General features: G+C 33.9%; 1 protein-coding gene across 4 annotated transcripts in view; it reads left to right on the forward strand.

Annotated features, from left to right (window-relative positions):
• The window catches only part of LOC121370606 (EH domain-binding protein 1-like), an 88,848-nt gene that overhangs the window by 19,269 nt on the left and 49,528 nt on the right, over nucleotides 1–20,051 (forward strand). For 2 of the 4 annotated variants that reach the window (XM_041495951.1, XM_041495952.1), the window contains exons 4-14: nucleotides 851–1,000; nucleotides 2,097–2,275; nucleotides 3,200–3,414; nucleotides 6,806–7,193; nucleotides 8,241–8,310; nucleotides 9,973–10,139; nucleotides 10,765–10,813; nucleotides 12,121–13,151; nucleotides 13,376–13,448; nucleotides 14,583–14,639; nucleotides 16,162–16,290. In XM_041495951.1, coding sequence (XP_041351885.1) covers nucleotides 851–1,000; nucleotides 2,097–2,275; nucleotides 3,200–3,414; nucleotides 6,806–7,193; nucleotides 8,241–8,310; nucleotides 9,973–10,139; nucleotides 10,765–10,813; nucleotides 12,121–13,151; nucleotides 13,376–13,448; nucleotides 14,583–14,639; nucleotides 16,162–16,290 — 2,508 coding nt within the window. The remainder of the gene's footprint in view (nucleotides 1–850; nucleotides 1,001–2,096; nucleotides 2,276–3,199; nucleotides 3,415–6,805; nucleotides 7,194–8,240; nucleotides 8,311–9,972; nucleotides 10,140–10,764; nucleotides 10,814–12,120; nucleotides 13,152–13,375; nucleotides 13,449–14,582; nucleotides 14,640–16,161; nucleotides 16,291–20,051) is intronic. The other 2 variants (XM_041495953.1, XM_041495954.1) reach the window with 2 other exon arrangements.

Raw genomic sequence — 20,051 nt, forward strand, 5'->3', positions numbered from 1 at the left:
TGTTGTGAAGGACTTGCCTTTTAAAAACATAGGAGTTTTGTTGGGTAACGATTTGACTAGTCAGTGTTGCCAGCCGCAAGGTGACAAATTGTTAATTGAAGACAGCCCTTTACCCATAGAAGAGTGTGAGGTTGATGAGATTAGATATCCTGTGTGTGTAATGACTAGGGCTATGGCCAGAAGGGTAGCACGAGACCCAGAGGAAAATTGTGATTTGTCTGATACGTGTGTGAGCCATGAAATTGGAGTGGATGAGGTTATCAGTAAAATGGTAGATAAGTCAACTGAGGAACTAAATGTGGTGGAACCTGTTGACCTCCCGCAGAGGGTAAATGAACCAGTTGTGTTTGATAGAGGGGACTTACCTTGTAATAGACGAGTTAATCCTAGAGCAGGGGGCTGACCCAAATTTGTTGGCAGCTCGTACTACATTGTTAACTGAGGGTGAGATGGAGGATCAGATGTCAGGTTATTATATGGACAAGGGAGTATTAATGAATAAGAATGTGGAGAAGGTTGTGCCTGATAGTGAGGTAAAAGATAGTTGGTTAGACAAGGATAATGCTGAAAACCTGCTGATTTATGTAGGGAGAGTTAGAGATAGGTTGTGGCAGGCGACCGAACTAGCTAGGAAGCATCTGAGCTATGCTCAGAGCAAAATAAAATCAGTGTTTGATAGGAACGCTGGGAGTCGGGAATTTAAACCAGGGGATAAAGTGCTGCTGTACCTTCCCATTAAACTTGTTAGATACATTTTAAAACAACTCGTAAGATAAATGGTATCTAACGGCCACTCATGTATTATTCTCTATATAATGGTTATCCTCACTTAACATTTTTGTGTTTTCAGTTGTATACGTGGGATCCGACCATTAGGAATCCCTACAGGGGCCTGGTCACCTGGAACGTGCCGGAGAATGTTGAGATTCAGGTGACGTTGTTCCGCGACTCGAGGCAGGATGAGTACGAGGACAAGGATTGGACGTTTGTTATTGAAGATGTGAGTCTGTTACTTCGCTGTTGTCATCGGAAGTAATGCTTGCTTGCTTGTCAGGTTGTGAAGTTTGGACTGTATCTACATGTATATCATAAGTGTATTTCAAGTGTTTTATGATAACAAATGAAACGTGTTGGAGAAAAATATCTACATTGTGTTTTCTTTATAATTTGGGTATATACATACATGTATGTATATATGTGTATGTGTATTTGTGTGTGTATGTGTATGTATATGTGTATGATATATATATATATATGTACATATATATTTATCAAATAATATCTTACATTTTCAGTGCAATCATATATCATATCGTATATGATATCACATACTTTAAGAATTTGATTATTTTGCAAATTTGATGTAAATTAATTGAGGTCACGGCACTAGGTTTATTGACATTATAGCAAATGTACTAGGGTGACACTCCATAATTGACGTATGCATTCATAATCATCAAATAAAAACATTTCAATAGCAATTTTACACTGAAAGCTGTCCAGCGTTCAGAAAACAAAAAAAACGTTATGCACTAGTTTATTTTGATGTAAGGACATCCAAAATGACGTCATTCGAGTTTAACGTCATTTCCATTAAAAAGTCAGCACGCCACATATTCTTATGTCATTTGAATATCACATAATGGCTGACTGGAATTAAAGTTGCATATACTGTTTACAAAAACAGTTTGTATTAAGCTTGAGATTACATGATAAAGAGATTATTACCCAAGGTTGAGTTTTTCGGTATCGTCAATATCATATATTAGGAATAAAAATTGTGTTATGCAAGTGTCTGGCTTGATACTGACGATACCGAAAAACACTGGTAATACCCCCCCCCCCCCCCCCCTCTCTCTCTCTCTCTCTCTCTGTCTGTCTGTCTGTCTGTCTGTCTATGTCTATGTCTATGTCTATGTCTATGTCTATGATTGTGGCATATGTTCATTTTTGAACTGTATTTTATAATTTTATCCTAAATTTAACATGTTTGATAAACAGAACATTTCAGTAGTTGTTTTGCGAAATTTCATTAAGTGTTGGACATTTAATGTTATTCATTGTGTTAGACCAACAATGATTTTTGTTTGTTAAAGCAATCCAAAGGTCGGCGCAAGGTACTTGCAACAAAATCGATCAATATGAGGGAATTTGCCAGTCATATTCCAACACAGAAAACCATCAAGCTGTCCATGAAGCCGGCAACCAAAAAAGTTGTAGCAGCTTCATTAGAACTCACTATATCTTGTGTATTTATTAGAGAAGGGAAAGCCACGTAAGTCATGTCATCCTAAATTTTTATTTTAATACAAATTTATTTCTCATCTTTGTCAGTAGCTTTATCAGAGGAAAATGAAACAAATTTAATCAATTCTGTTATTGCTGGGTAACAGATTTAAAAAAAAGAAGTTCCAAAGTCACTACTTTGTAATGATGTTGATCAGTACTGTACAGACCATATGTATATTATATGTTGACAGCTCATATATCGTTTGTCATTCCAAGCAGAAAATATTTTACTTTGACATATGAAGTGAAAATCTATTTAACAAATAACTTTTTGGGTTAAATAATATTTGATATGATCAGTTCTTGTCACCTTTTATTCTTTCTCCTAATTTTCGTTAAAAATTCTTTTTGTCAATAATTCCAGTTTGGCTTGATGTAAAAAGAAAACAAAATGTGTTTTGGAAATAACAATTTAAAAAAAAACAATTTATGTGCAGTTTGTAAAAAACATTGATCAAGATTTGACTGAAACAACAATACTTTGCCATTGTAAAGAATGTCTGCTCCACGGATAATGAAAGTATATTTTATTAACTGGTTTACACATCTAGATAACAACATATATCTTCAACTGTTATATAATATAGGGACATATTAACACAAAAACATAAATAATAATAATGAAAATATAAAGTTTAGTGAAATAAGCCAATCTGTAATATATATTTTATTCTCCATTGAACAGACAGCATTCTTTACTGTGGGCAAATATTTATATCTGGACCAGTGTTTTTACAAATTGCCTTCAACAATATACATCCAAAACACTTTTCCATTTCATTTTATATTTAAAAACTGAAATTATTGACCAAAACCCACCCGACCTCTAGTGGAGGCTAGGACAGAGTATAGAAATAAAAATTAAACTTTTAAAATGATTTTGTTCACAATAAATAAAAACGATTTTCAGAGATGAAGACATGCAGAGCGTGGCGAGCTTGATGAGTTTTGGTCGCTCGGACATTGGTAACCTTGACGACCTAGAGGAGGAGGATGAGGACAAGGGTGTGTCGAGTGAGATTCAGAACATTACGCTGCAACTCGACAGTCTGGAGGCTCATGGTAATCCGTTTGAGGACGACAGTATCGTGGAATGTTCGGATGATGATTGCCACAGTCCGTTTGGTAGTGTCCTGTTTGCTTCTTTCTTTTTGTTTGCTGTGCACAAGAGTCGCCAATGAATTGATTACCTCATTTCTAAAAGTCCACTCCGTAATATTGTATTTCATAATTATATTCTTCATACATAAAGAGACCTATTTATTTCAGTGGTACGGGATTGCATTCATTATTTTGTCCTGTTTGTGGATTGTAACCTAATACAGGGCTCAAACTTAATGACGACACCAGTGGCAACTGTTGTAGTTGCAATAAGAAGTGCTATAGGTCAGGGGCTTGTTTGCCACTGAATAAAACTTATTCCCATTGGTTGAGGGAAACATTTTTGCTTTTTTAGTTCAGTTTATTTGTTGCGAAAATTACTGGTTTGAAATTGGTGTAGGTAGGCTCAAAATTGATGCAGGTGAGCACTTTGCCAGTGGCAAAAACATAGCACACTCTTCCTGGACTTTATGACATTATGCTATGAAGAATTATCTCCCCTGCAGAAAACATTGAAGATAATCTATGAAGAAATGTTTTACAATTTGTTTTGTGTCAATCTCAACAATAATGTGGCTATTGGAATTGTTTATTATAAGTGTAAAATATCAGTACTTTGGACTCTTGTGCACACATGATATTTTCTGCATGTATGTAAAGGATAATAAACATCTTACAAGTTAATATCAAGTTTATGTCCTGAGTGAAAAAAAAAATCATTTGTCATGAGCTTTAGGAAATGACAAAGGAAATTATTACTCTGACATAAAAATTTGATACTAACTGGTACCAAATTCATTGTTTTGTTTACTACACAGCTATTGTTATTGCTCTTCTCTCATATTTTTCCTTTCAATATCTAGAAACAGTTAAAACTGGCAATTTAAAAAAAAAATTTTTAAAGAAAAATCCCCCAACCCAAATAGCAATTTAGCAGTAGGAATATAGATCCGTAAACTTCTGCACAGTTTCAAGGACGTGAAAGTTAGCCAGATCGTGACTGTCCTATTTAGTCAGTATTTTAGTTCTAAGTTACCAAATTACATGGTACATGTATGTTACACAGTACATTTATTTGGCTCCTGGATGGACTGTATATCCTCATATTTGTTTAATACAGTATACTTGGAGAATAACTAATATATAATAATTTTTTTGTAGACTTATAATAAATAATTAATTAAAATGATTTCATAAAGGAAATAATCTGTAAGTTCAGTGGTAACAAATCTAAATGTTCAGCTATTCACTAAATATACAAAAACAAGCATCTAGCCAGTTGACTTGTATTTTACAAATTGTGGCATGTTATTATTGTTTTTTGTGTCAAAAAGGATTTAAATCAAGAAAGAAGGAATTTACAGGTACATGTATTAGTGAGAGAAAAAACTGGATCATTGATTTTAGTAACTTAGTTTTGCTGCATCATATGTATTAGTCTAATATGTAAAACACACAAAGAGCAATAACTATTCTCACATTACACCAGTATTCTCGCTGGGTGCAAATTAAAGTTAAAGGGAGGCACAACTCCACGCTCACTTCCCTCCAAAACCCCATCACCCCACCCCCAAAAAATAAAAATAAATTTTTTTGGAAACTCGTATATTGCTGTATATTAGCCAGTAGACAGATCCCTTTCTTTTCCCATCAGTATCTGGTACAAAAAAACTATTGGTTCGATGTATAAGCCGACTAAGCTTTTATGTAATTGAACCAGATACAAATCAAGTACAGATATATCGAGATAAAGTTAGTGTGTTGATTAACAGAGTGAATCATGGGCAAACCGATCAAAGTACAAATGTTATATTTTAAGAAAAAATTTAAGATTCATGTAAATGAAAAAGAATATGTAGCAGAAAAAGTATAAAGAATCCCCTAATGTTGTTCTTTTATTTCTGTCTTCTTCAACAAATCCATCTCATTGATCGCAATCTGATAAATGTAGTCTGTTTAATAAAGGTGGTATAAATATTATTTAGCACCCAAGATAAGATGTACATGTAATTCTATGGATGAACATTCCTATTTCTGATGTTTTTATAAGTGATATCTCAAAAAAAAAAAAAAATCTAATATTTTGGAAATAACAGAAGAGCTCACTATTGCTTTTCTGATGAGAGTTGCAGGTTAAACATTTCAAATATTTGATTAGAAACTACAGAATAAACAAATGACAGGAAGTAAAATTCACCGTTATGACCAATTAAATCTGCAATGCAGGATGAAATATCAGACAACTGTCAGTGGACACAAAAGACATAATCACTGTTCTGATCACATGACAGATTTAGCAGCAAATAAATGGCTTCACCCAGAGATTAACGACACAATAAAACTAAGTGTTATCATTGTTCAAATAAAATATAACTTTTATTGTGGGTATCAAACAAACAAATGAACACTGGTGTGTGACCTAATAGAGGCTGTTAAAATGACTGGTTCAATTATATAACAGTAAGCTTTCCAAACCTGGAATGGGCTGACAAGTTTTCGCTAATATTGTTTCCGTACACATCCCTATTATATTCTCAGAATATTATGTTATTGACTATGTATTGGCCGACTCCTCTATGTCCGAGGATGGTATTTAAATTACTTGAAAAGTCAACTAATACATAAAATATAGAGGGTGTAGAAAAATAAAGTGGAAGAACATGAAAGTGGGTGGGGGCAGACAAATGCGAATGGGGGCAATGCACCCTCTCTATTATGGATCAGCGAGAACACTGTTACACATAGAATTTACTTTACTGTCTGAGCCCATTCTTTAATTTTTATTTGATAATACAGTAGTAGCATGTTTGATCTAAGTGTTCACTATTTTGCATTATTAATTTTATTTTGCAACAGTTCAGTATTGTAGCATGGTGCATAGCTTTGTTTGTGCCTCTTATTTCTCTTCACTTTTACAGTTCTAATGTGCATTTGACTGTCTAGATTTTATTCTATTTTGAACACTCTTCTATAATATTAATGCTAATAATTTTACTAAATTCTTTACTAAATGTATGGATGTTGTAAAGATGTGGTTATTACATTACTTTTGATCGGTTAACTTTGCCCGGCTATCAAATGCTGTTCGTATCAGTGCAGTAGGTTCAAATCCTGCCAGTTGATACTTGGTGTTTTTAAATATTATAGATCGCATTGAAACATACCTAAAAGTTGTAATTATTAATGGATGATAAAGAACAAAATAATGGATGCTCATTATTTCTATAGATTAGATAAGCCAGGTATTTTGTACTGTAAGATTTTCTAAGTAAGCCTTCAGTGATATTTTTCCATGATGTTATAAATTGTTCATGGAAAGATGGACAAATAGTTTAGGATTTAGATGCTAATGAACTTCTATAATTTGTATAAGGTTATTTGTCATTGTTATTATAAATTCTGTATTCTGTTTTAGCTGAACCTGCATTTGAAAAATGTATGGTTTCAAAAAAGGATGCAGACAATGTTGCTGACTCTTCTAATCCATTCGAGGACTCGTCATCTTCAGACAAATCAGACTCAAAACCTGTGATAAAAAATAAAGGTGGCAAAGATGATGATAGACTCCGAGCTGCCGCAAAGAACAAATCGTTTACTCTCCCTGCGTCAGGTTCTAGAAGCTCTAGTGATCCCAAGAACCCCAAATCCCTAACTTTGAAGCTTTCCAAGTCGGCTTCCCCTGCAGAGAGACCTATTTATGAGGGAACACCCCCATCCACTCCCGAGGAAGAGAAGAGTCAGCCATTGCGAGCCATCACACCACCACTGGATCTGCCAAATGATTCCCTCAGTACACCAGACAGGTATGTGTTATAGGCCAGGGCGCTAGCTTGTACTTCAGAATCCAGACTTTAATCTGTAATGATGTCAAATGCATACAGTTTGTATGGCGTTGCCATGACGTTAAAGTCTCAGACTCTATTCAGTGATAGAAATAAGTAGAATTTGTTACTAGTCCACCGGACAAGTACATCTAGAATTTAGAAATCTACTTGTCCACCAATATTTTCACTTGTCCAAATGAGTTGTTAGTTTTATTTAAATGCAACGACAATGTGTTTGGTTGCTCAAAATGAAACATCATACATTTTTACTTGTCTACTGGACAACCATTGAGGTCCATTTTGTTTGTCCGAATAGATTTTCATTTGTCAGGACAAACGGACAAGTGCTTATTTCGGACACTGCTATTAGTCCTGAGTCTAGACTCTAAATGTTGTTTTATAAGTACCAAGCCAGGCCTCTCCATAATTTGGAGAAGCAGAAGAGCAGTCTATTGCTTTCCTGATGAGAGTTGCAGGCTAGAAGTTTCAAATGAAAGCAGTGCCACACATGCTATAAGAAGCATCATATCAAATAATAGAGCACAATGGTGATTGGCAAGTGCAAAAACACTCGGTACTTTCTAATTGTTTTTAAATTGGCCACTAATTTGTTATTATTATTTGTTTTAATGCACTTTGTATCTGACATGCTAGGATTAAGTATAGCTGTTGAGTTCTGGTTAAAAGGACAAAAAATGTACTCCATTTAACAGATCTACTAAGAAAGATGGCTTTTGATCTTGTACAATTGGACGTGTGGTTCTCTGCTAATCTATTTCCAGTAGGCAAAAATTTTATTCACTGTTTATATTATTGATAATGAATACTTAATGACCAATTTGTTGTTCACACTAAGGTGTCATTAAGCATCCACTTGTTTTATGTTTCTAGGACAGAAAAAAATCCTGCTAGAAATATAACACATTGTAGTTGTAAAATATTCTTGCAAGAGTTATCTCCCATAAGTTTCTCAAAATGTCAAATTTTTTAAGCTTCTTTTGACTGTTTATCTTTTTTGTTTTTCAGATCTCTATTAGCGGATTCAAGTGTAGTAAAACATGATGTACAGAGTAATGGAGTCTTAGATGATAGTCAGGTAGAATAAAGCAAACCAACTTTAATAATTACGTTCGTGGTGATATATTAGTGGTGCCACCATTTAAGCGTTGTTTAAGATCCTGCATGAGCACCCTCCTTCACATATGGGTTATGATTATTTAAAAATGTCTTGGTTATGAGATGATCTGTTTTAGGTTTTTCCGTAAAAGGCAAAATTGTTTAATTGTAATTTATTACAAAGCTTCACAAATTTGCCTATGAACTATCACTGAAAGAACCAAAATAGCATGGTGTAATATATACTGTATATTACCGTGTATTAGCTGACTTTTTAAGTCTAGAAACACTTTCCAAAAGAATAGAGTCGGCTTATACACGGAGGCAACAAATTGGAGCATAAAATTCCGATCGAAAATACTCCCGACCGTCACTTATAAATTTTGATCAGACCCTTAGCCTTTCACAGATTATGTAACAATAATTTGTGCATAGTATAAATAAAACACCCCATCATGCAATATGCATTTTTTTGTTCTTGAATGCATTATAAGTTGATGATGAATAATAAAAAATTACTTGTTTTATTGTCACTTCAATGGTAAAAACATATTCTTTCCAACTGTTCGCCATCTTTGTTTGACCTGTGCTGGGACCAGTCTTTCATATAGCAAATTTAAGATACAAAACGGTGTTTTTTTCTTCAAACAAGTATTATATTTCTAATATTATTGTTTTGTTGGGAGGGCGCATTAAACTGTAAAGTAATGCCATAAATAAATTAAGCTCATTATTAACATTACCGACTAAAAAAACATAACATGAATTTCAGGACGATAATTACTCCCACTATTGTCACATGACCATACCATATACAGTGAACTGCAGTCACGGACTGCATGGTCTTTTGTTTCTGTTTGTGGTGGGGGATTAAACATGCCTCAATGATTTTACTTTTTGCTGTCCAGTGAATAAATTAGTTACTTGTGTGCAGTGATATGTTGTTACAGCTTGAATTATTTATTTTTCTGTTATGCTTTATCAGTTCTAAATTATTTTTCACGGCATGGTAGATGTTAACATTGCCGCAATGATTGCAATCGCGATTACCGTGTTTGTAATAATTAAAGGGAAATCAAATATAATGAACAAGAAAAGCACATGTCTATTTGTTGACAGTATTATTGAAATCGATACAACATACAGCTGGACAAAAGATGACTTCGGCTTATACACAAGGCCGATGATTTTGTACTAGATGTTTAAGTTTAAACTAAGGAGTCGGCTAATACACAGCAATATACGGTATACATTTTCTATTTGACTCAAGTGAAAATAAAAAATTTCTTCATATTTGGTGAAAAAGCTTACTCTATGTATGATTCTGAGAAGATTGTAACCATGATACAGAGAATGAATGTTTCACTTAGAAATATACCTGTAATCTGTCCCATCCTCCTACAGAAATGTTTTTCGTAAATAATTTCAGTTTTGTTTGACGTAAGAAGAAAAGTAAATGTGTTTTGGAAATATTTTTTTTTTTTTAATTTATTCTTGTGTCCAATTTAGAAAACAATTGGCTCAGAAATAAACAACTTATAATAAATTCCATGAAAAAACGCGTCCCCTTTGGAACAGACTATAGTTTGTCTTAATTTACTATGTAGTTTCAGAAAATAACGAAAACACATTATTATTTCAGAGAGAATCACCGGCCGCCAGTCAGAGCAGTTCTCTGCTTGAACTGTTGTCATGGTGTCGAGAGGTCACTCTGGGTTATAAGGGAGTGAAAATTACGAATGTGACCACATCTTGGAGGAATGGTCTTGCGTTCTGTGCCATTATTCACCATTTCAGACCGGACCTTATGTAAGTGATTCTAGCCAGAGCTTTGAAAGTAACGTCATGATGAAGACGCCCAAACAGGGCACAATATTTTTGACGTGAACCGTCGTTCTGTTTGCATGTCGGTTATGCAACTTCACTTTATATGAACGGCTAATTGGTTATGTGGTGAACTGTTAAAATAAAAAATTCAAATATGAAAATATTATCTTGTGGCAAAAACACCTATTGAATATCATTGTAGTACAGCATTATAGTACACGTGTGTTAGGATTAGGTATCCCATCGGTTATGCAAATATAATCCACGTAACCGGACAATCGGTCATCTAGGTAAAAATCACATGAACCAACTACTGGTTACTTAAGATTTTGAAATGTTGTCCCCTGCCAAACCTGTATTACTCAGTCAAACAAACAGGGGTGTTTAAATATTTGTGATTATTGATCAGTATGAATAAAACAATGGAGATTTATTTCGTGAGCGAGCATGGAGGTGAGATTTTTTTTCAAAGCCGACCTACAGTAACGAAAATTAATCTTCAAAAAAATTTAAAACTAATATATTGCTTTAATTTTGTTTGTTTTTTTATTCCCATGGGATTGGTATTATTAGTATTTTACTTTATATTGTTTCTTTTTCTTTTCAGTGATTTTCCTTCTTTATCTCCTCATAACATCAAAGGAAATAATAAGATTGTAAGTGTGCATACTCCTACTTTGTTAGTTCAGCACTCGGATTGATAATCTTGTGCAACGCATGCTTGACTCCTAATTAGAAAGATCATTTGTCAAGAATAACTATAACGGATATTTCTGTTTCACAGAATTTTCCATACGACATATTTTGTCCTACATTTATGAAGAAACAAAATATTTTTACTTCACTTTCATCTGGATCAAGACTTTATATGTATCTTATTTACATTAAATTTCCTAAACATTTTGTTATCAGTGTTTTACACTAAAATATGTTAATGCAAAGGACACCTATATTTGTCACAGTGGAGGAATGTACAGAGCTAGTTTAAGGATCTGCAGGGCCTGAAGCACAAATAACAGCGGGGTCCCCTTCCTAGGATATATATTTTGCAACCCCCTTGGGGAGAGGGAAAAAATTTCCTGGGAAAAATAAATGTACATAGCACTGTGGGGTCCCCTGAAGCATGGGGACCGTAGCACGTCCTACTAGGATAAACCGGTGTAACAGTCCAAAATATACCCCCCGCCAAACTATACCCGGGGTTATACCCCTAACCCTAACACTAATTTTTTATTACTAACCTGTATAAAAAATAAATAAATAAATAATAATAATAAATGCTTTAAAAGAAAAGTAACTATTGCTTTTATAAAAATAAAAACTATCACAGATTAGTCATTTTAGAAGATATTTCGATATTCTCTAGCCCAAAATCTATAAATTATAATGGAAAAAAACCCCTCTGGACATTGAAATACAGACTTATTTATGAAAAACACACCCCAGGGTATATTCTGGGCTAGTCCAATTTATACCCCGGGGTATAAAACAGGCTAGTCCACTTTAACCCCTGGTATAGTTTGGCGGGGGGTATATTTTGGGCTATTAAACCAGCTCTGAGAATGTAGTTCAGTGGTTGAGTACTTACATAGTTGGCCTAATTGAACTACAAAGGTGGTGGTATATGCTGTCCTGTCTAGGATATTAATATAAAATATATTTTGTTACTTTTAGTAGTGGCAGCCTATGATGGCAGTGGGCTGTGTTTTTCCTCTACTTCACCATGTGTTGAAATTACCAATGTATAATGCCAAACGGCCAAAATATTAAAAATATACTGATGTGTCGTAAAACCGATTTTTCGTTTCCTTTCATCTAAAGGAAGTCTTTACATACATCTTGTTTACATTATATTTCCTAAACATTTTGTGTCATCAGTATTTAACACTGAACTATGTTAATATTATGGACATCTGTAGTTGTTGCAGTGATGTGACTGCAGTTTGTTATTCTGTGTTTGCAGGCATTTGATGCTGCGGCGAAGCTTGGCATTCCGAAAGTGATAGAGCCGTCTGACATGGTGTTGCTGCAGGTTCCAGACAAACTGTGTGTGATGACGTACCTCCACCAGCTGCGGTCCTACTTCACCAACCAGCAGCTGGAGGTGCAGCAGATTGGCATGAACACCAGCCAGAGCACCTACACCATTGGGGAGCACGACGCTGAGGACGACCAGAGGATTTCAGAAGAGATGTACGGACATCGCCAGCGAGAGAGAACCCCAAGTAGAAAGGAAAGGATGAGAAGAAAGAGTGGTAGTGTTGAATCGGACAAAAGTCGGACGTCCATAGACTCTGAAAGGGTGCGAAGGAAAACCTCATCCCCAGAAAATGACTCTCGTCCGTCTAGCAAATGTGAGAGGAAGTCTTCGTCAGGGTCGAGGAAGTCAGCCTCACCTGACAGCAAAGTGAGTAACAGACACTCTAGTGGTGAGCAAAGGAGGTCCTCATCTAGTGGTGAGCAAAGGAGGTCCCCCTCTTCAAGTGGTGAGCAGAGGAGATCCCCCTCATCAGGTGGTGAGCAAAGGAGGTCCCCCTCTTCAAGTGGTGAGCAAAGGAGGTCTCCCTCTTCAAGTGGTGAGCGAAGGAGGTCTCCCTCTTCAGGTGGTGAGCAGAGGAGCTCAGCCTTGTCATCTTCGAAATCTAGTCCAGAGAAAGAAGTGAGAACTGTTGATGGTGAGCCAGTCTCAAAGCAACAGACCCCTGATTTCATTAAGACCCATTATGAGAAGAAGAAGCGCAGAGCCCCTGCTCCCCCCAAGAAAAAACGGAAAGCTCCTAGTCCTCCTCTGCAGTCACCTTCCTGCGAGGGCAAAACTGATAAACCACAGTTGATGACGAGAAATCAGTTTTACAATCCTTTTGATTCTGATGATGATGATGATGACTCAACAAATCCTTTTGCTGGAGATGATGATGATGATGTTGATAGTGTAGGGCAACAGGCTGAGGACAATGTCAGCTCAACAGCCAGTGCTAAACCACAAGATGAAAGGTGAGTATCAAGAAAAATTGAAATAGCCTTGTCAAAGATTTACATTATTATATCGTACTTAAGTATAGCTTGAGGGGATAAAATCTAACTTTAAACAACGTTGACCTTTTCAATTCATTTGAACAAAAAAAGCAGAGAAGAGGAGTATAGATTGAAATTACATTATAATGACATTAACATCTGTGGTAATTGAATTTAATCTTTTGAGTTTTTCTTGTTTTCAGGAAAGTCATCCACACTGACATTAATGTATTTAGTTCCCAGGAGTTTGCAGAATCTACACTAGAAGATAATGAGGTAATAAATGCATTTACTGTGTACTGAAAAAAGAAATGAAAAATGAAAGTATTTTACATTCTAATTTAAAATAAAGTAATACAGAAAAACATCTTCAGGGTATACATGTATCAACAAAGAACCATCAAATAATAGTTGGTTTAAATAATATTTATTTCTGTTTATATTATAAAGACCTTTCCCTACATTATACAATTGAAACATTAACTGGTCAACATGGACACGTTGAGAAAAATACAAGATATGCATTTAGTTTTGAAAAAAGTAAAACTATGGTATTTTGTAATAGTTCATGATACTTTGTTCATTCTGCAAAGTTATTAATATTATTCATTCTGATAAATGTATAAAACCACATCTGGTATTTGGGTTTTTTTGTGGGTTTTTTTTGTATTTCCTGGTGCATAACAAGTATGTTTTCAGCAGGTTAGACACAAAGATTAGAAAATAACAAACCCTACGTGTGGTTTTGTATCTGTTATAAATTGTATGATTATATTATAAGAAAGTTCAAAAAGCATAACAGAACTTGTTGCTGATCCATAAGTAGCTACTAATGAGAATTTGAACCCCACCATCCCATCTCCACATAATAATTTGAATGGGTACGCTTTGCACAACTGAACAGACCACTGATTGCCTTTATACATATACATGTATATACAGTTTTTGTCTTGCATTTACAAAGTAAAAAGATGAGATTCTGTTATTACTTTTGCGTTGTCAACTTTTGCAATTATATCAGTTAAAGTTGTGAGTTTAGCACCATTTCTTGCAGAATATAACTTCTAGAATAATGACACTAAAGTCTGGACCTCATTGTTATCGACTATGATAAATTACTCTCCTACCATTAAAGGTAAGAGAGTAAATTATCATAGTTGTTAACATTGTGGTTCGGACTTTAGGCTCTTCTTTCAAAAATGGGAAATGCTCTGAAAACAAGGCTGGGAACTTCTACTATATGTCTTTAGAATTGCACCCTAGATGTTGTAAATTTCTATTTTTGCATGTTTGTTTAACCCCTTCCATTTAAATGTAATACATTTCATTCAAATTCCATCATACAGACCTTTCTGGGGTAACAGTTACGCCTAATCGCATTCTTTGATCTTTACTTCATTGCATTTACAGCTAGAAAGACAACAGTCATCGGAGATACATGGAGTAGTGCGACAGCAGTCGGATGAAGTGAGCATTGTGGAACCTAGCATCCAGTTTATTATTAGTAGTTCACGTTTTGTGTGACTAGCTTTTAGTGTGGGGTTCTACTAAATCATTATTGAAGTCTTCTGTCCTAACTTTCATATTAAAGGGGCTCTCTTGAAATTGCATCATGACTACTTCCTGTCAAAAGTATTAAGTAATTTTTGTTGTGAAATGTTAAGATTATACCATGAGCTACAAGCCCATAAAAATGTTTTTACTACCAAATAATTTAATTTATTAACAAGCTTTTTTAAGGTGATTGATAGGCTAAATGTGTGACATCACAAACATTCTTTGGAAAGGCTTCAACTGGCACAGTGCCAATATTCTCAAATTAATTGTTTTAGATCAGTTAATTTTAATTTGTCACAAATAGTAAATTATGACACTTGCAATTTTAAGAGGGCGACTGTAACATTTTTTTTATAATAGAACCACTTCTGAGAGCTACTTTTTAATTTTAAAAGTATTTTTTTAATAAAACATTTTAAAATATTTTTTTTAAGTACAATTGTTTTCTTTTGCACAAAGCAGTAATTTGTTTATAATTCTTGATAGGACACATACAATTAGTTTCCTATAGACTTTAAATACAGTGGACCTTTTAATAAGTTGTGTCACAGGATTATAGTTATAATAATAATTTGTTAAACTTTGGGTTTTTAATGCCATTTTTTTTTATAATTTTTTTAACTGATGGCAATTAATAAACAAGCTGAGTGTCAGTTGTGTAATTGTTTATTTTATGTACTTTTAGAAATCTCAAACAATTTTTGTGAACTCTTTTTCGTTTTATTCCTATTTGTAATTCTAAATGTTATTTGTGTCGTTGAAATATAACCCTCTGTTTTTTTCTCTTTCCTGCAGCAGGCATTTTCCTTCAGCTTCCATAGTGAACATTAAAACAGTTCTTATGCTGATGCTTTAACTGGCTTAATAATAAAATGTCCTTTAAGGTTGTTTACTAGAGGTGACATAACCATATATTAATATTGATAAAACTATATACTAGTGTAATTTGTTGGAAAATTGTATTTTGATTTGCGTTTGCTTATTTGCTAGTCCGGACTTTTATGAATGCTGGTTTGCCCAAAGCTAATGCTATATTTTAAACATAGATAGGATAATATCATTATGTTTAAACCATTGAAGAAAGCAAACATGTTACTTGTGGTGTTTGTGAGTTTTTAAAACATTATGTTTTTCGGATCTAAATTTTGTGTTTATGTGTTTATGTTTTATTATTTAAGCAAAATATTCTATAATTTTTTGGTAAGAGTAAAAATGTTTTTTTGTCGTTTTAGAGTTACAATTTTTTATGGGGGGTTGTTTTCAGATATTCTTCTAGATGAGAAAAAACCTAGACATTTAGACTAAACAAAAGTTAATTTTGGAAGGAAAATGCCTGTAAGCATTCAGTTTTGCATTGAGTTATAGAATTTTTGGGTTTTGTTTGAGATTAACAAGTGGCTTTTGTTCTTTTGTCTTGCGTTGTTGTCTGTAGTCTCAGGGCAAGTCAAAACACGATGAACTCAAACAACGTGCAAAGTTATTGCTGGAAAAGGCTCGCAAGGAGGCTCTAACAAAGAAGAACACTTCATCGTATTCACTCGACGAACCGGGAGACACCAAGGTGGTTTTACCAGCCGTTGTCGACAGAATGATACATTATTCAGTACAAAATGCTCTTACTTGTAGTTGGTAATATTGAAGTTAAAAATTAAGTAAACTAAGGTAAAAGATGCTTTGTTGGGCATGTTTCGGACAAGAGTCTGTAGAGTACAAACATGCTCAACAAAGCATCAATGAAAGGCATCATTGAAAACATTGAAAACCATACTGTGGCGTCTTCATGTTTGTATCATGTTAATAAAACTTCTCTTTTTTTTAATGATGTTAAACCTGTCGAAGAATTAAAAAAATTGCATTTCCAGTTTGAATACTTTTACGATTAGCACAAATATATAATTTTGAATGCTTTTAAGACTAGCACAAAATTTAATATATAATTTCATTTTTGAATAATGTACGAGTGAGAAACATGTAGGATTCATAATTTGGTGGAGACAAAGTGTTCAATTGAAGCTGAATGTTTTGATATATGACCATCTTTAAACATTTTTAGCTTTATTTCTGTTCTTTTAATGCAGTTTGTTTTTGTTTCTGAGTTTAAACTAAAATATTGTTGTATTATTTTAAAGTTGAAATACTTAATATATTTTTAAAATATATTTAAAAAGTATTTTAATTTTATTTTGACTTGCTTGGCTTCTATATTTTTTATGACATTTTTAAACTATTCTTTCATTTAAAATAGTCTGCTTCAAGAAATTTAGTTTGTGCCATGCTGGTTTTCTAAAATCAACTAGAACCTTTAGTTGTCAATGCCAACAATAATTATACTTTTAATATTTATAATTATACTGCTTGTAATATTTATAGTTATACTTTTATTTCTATGTTCATTCATGCTTAAAACTTCACGAACAGCACTTTATGTTGCCAGACCAAATGTTTTATGCATTTCAGTTTTTGTTTGTCCATCATGAAAACAGCACCTAAACATTTTAATGATAGTAAATTTAGTAAGTCCATGTTTTCAAAGGAACACTATTATAGCTCATATAGTCTATTCACAAATTGAATGAACAACACTGCTATAATTTTGTGTGTTAAATTAAAATAATTATACATGTATTACTGTTTGACAATAGTTTACCTAATAGATTCTGGCTCTTGTTCTTTTGTATTAAGTTTTTCTGACATGAGTCTCAAGAAAATAGATTTTGTTTTTTAAACAAGTGTCAGAAAAAACATCTACAAAAGGATGAATGCTAGAAATGTTTTCTTGTTCAATCAATTATGATTTTAGTATAATTGTTATAAAATTAGTTGCATTTTATTTTTGTACCATGACGTCACTAGAAGTAATGCATGCAGTGTTACATATTACGTGACGTCACATAGTACCTTTACTTACTGAATGACATAATCAATAGATAGCAACTACCATCTACCTCCTAAACAACAAGACCAGTTAACCAATAAAAAGGGCACATTACTGTCTAGGGATGTGTGCTAGATGGTTTTCCTAGCATGGCTTTCTGGCACCTTTCTACCAGTTGATTAACTTGAAACTAGTATACAGTCACACCTTGTTACAATGACCATGTTTGTCCCTGGGTCACTTTGTCGTTATATTGAATTTGCCCTTGTATCGAATTAGTCAAGTTATCTCCCTTGTTGTAATAACATTTTTAAAAAAAGTACCGGTACACATACTGCCTAATGATTAGAACAATATATGTATAATAGAAGACTGGATGACGTTTAAATAGAAGAATGTATTGCAATTATAAAAAAACAAACAAATGTAATTAATGAAGTTTCAAAAGAACACTATCAAAGTCTATTAAAACAAGGACCATTCACTGCCAATAGCCATTTACTTGTTTAAAAACCCTGCGATTGGTATTTGCTTCTGTTAAGCACAGGTTTTTAAATCACACATCACTTTCCACAAATTGTTGATGTGTGCACCGCCTAATTCAGGAAATTGTTCAAAGTAGGTAATTGTTTTTCTTAGTCCCTCTTTGGCAATACAGTATCTTACATACAAGGGCTCGTCATTAAAATCATCATCGTCATTTTCCTCCAGACATTTGGAACTGCGTGAATCAAATATGATTGATTGATCAGTCAGTGTCTCACCTGTTGTCACTTTGTTGTCAGTGGCGACGTACTGATCGGTCCTCAATGGGCAGTTGAACCAACAGCCGTCGCAATTCAACCAGTAGAATATTGTCCATCTTGTCATCTACAGAGTTAGCATCATCTTGGAGTAGGGGGTAGAAGGATGTGTGTGTGCAGACCTGTCAACCTTTAGTCAAGAGAAAGCAGGAGGTGTGTGTTGAAAAAGCAGGAGATTTTGTCAAAAAGCAGGAGATTTTTTTAATTCACACAATTTAACCCAAAATCGCAAGATATAAAAAACCCATTATTACAATAAGTTATATGAATACTTTATAATGTCATATATACTTCTTAACCTTAGATCTTGGCATTTTTTTTTTTTAAAGTTTAAATATTATTATGATTTAATACATATTTAAAAAAACAATATATATTTTATCCAAAAATGTTAAGAACATGAACAAGAAATAAAAAATTTAATTAGTACATTTACGGTATTACACGTACAGCCTTACAGGTTGCGTTACATTATCATTTGTGGTTAGTTTACCTAAGTACCAAAGACAAATTTATATAAATCTTATAAATTAATATTCAGTTTTTACTATAATGAGGAACGGTGGCGTGGTACTTATTTAAAATCATTATAATGATGCAATAAACATTGTATTTTCATTAATCATAAGTAAAACCTCATTACGGACATCGTGTGAAATATACCAGAATTATACCCATTTCCGTGAGTAACTTTATGTCAATGTCAAACACAACATTTTTTTTATTGTACAAAAATAATTTCTTGAAGTGTACCCTTATAACCAACATTTTACCGCACAAACATACAAAATTAACTGACACAAGTATGTTTATATAGCTAATTGGTCTTTTCGTTGTCTTGCTGTGACATGTGATTTTAACATGCATGTGTATCGCTGTCAACTCGGGAGTCTTTCAGTTCAGATTCGTCATAGTTGCATTATGTAAATCCAGTGGGAAGACATTTTACAATTCAGAGGTATTATTAGAACTAAATTGGATAGTTTTTTTTTTTTATATGGCAACACTGAATGTCAATACACAGCCTGTTGAATTAGCGGCAACACGCTTTGTAGCCATTACGATGACAACAAACATTATAATAACACGTCATTTTATAAACTCCATGTGCTTTTTTAACAATATAAATAGGCTATCCCACAATTCTCACTTCGGCAAAGGTTAAACAGTCGGGACAATTCGGCCTGTTACATTCTCGGAAACCGAAAGTAGTCGACATTTTCCGAATGAGAAAAAAAAGGCAGAGTTACTTCCCTTCTGTTATTTTGACAAAAGAATCGATTTTTTTTTTATGCTTGCAAAAATGTCATTTAACAGGAGAAACTGTCTCCCGCACAGGTGAAAGGAGATTTGATCAAATACCGGGAGACTCCCGCGGAATCCGGGAGGGTTGACAGGTCTGTGTGTGTCACCAGCAATTTACTATTGTTGCCGGCTTAACTTTAGTCCAAGACTCTGTCACGGTATGGTCACGTTTTTCTTCAATACAGTGAAGAAAGTACTTCACTAAATGTTGCTTGTAATTAGCCTTGAAGTTGCGTATAATGCCAAGATCCATGGGCATTTAAGTGCGCTGTTTCACCTTCACACTTCCTTCAGATGAATGACTTGCTGCGTTGTCAGCTAATAATATCGGTGTCAACC

This window comes from Gigantopelta aegis, chromosome 4 (genome assembly GCF_016097555.1).
Source record: "Gigantopelta aegis isolate Gae_Host chromosome 4, Gae_host_genome, whole genome shotgun sequence".
NCBI lineage: Eukaryota > Metazoa > Mollusca > Gastropoda > Neomphalida > Peltospiridae > Gigantopelta > Gigantopelta aegis.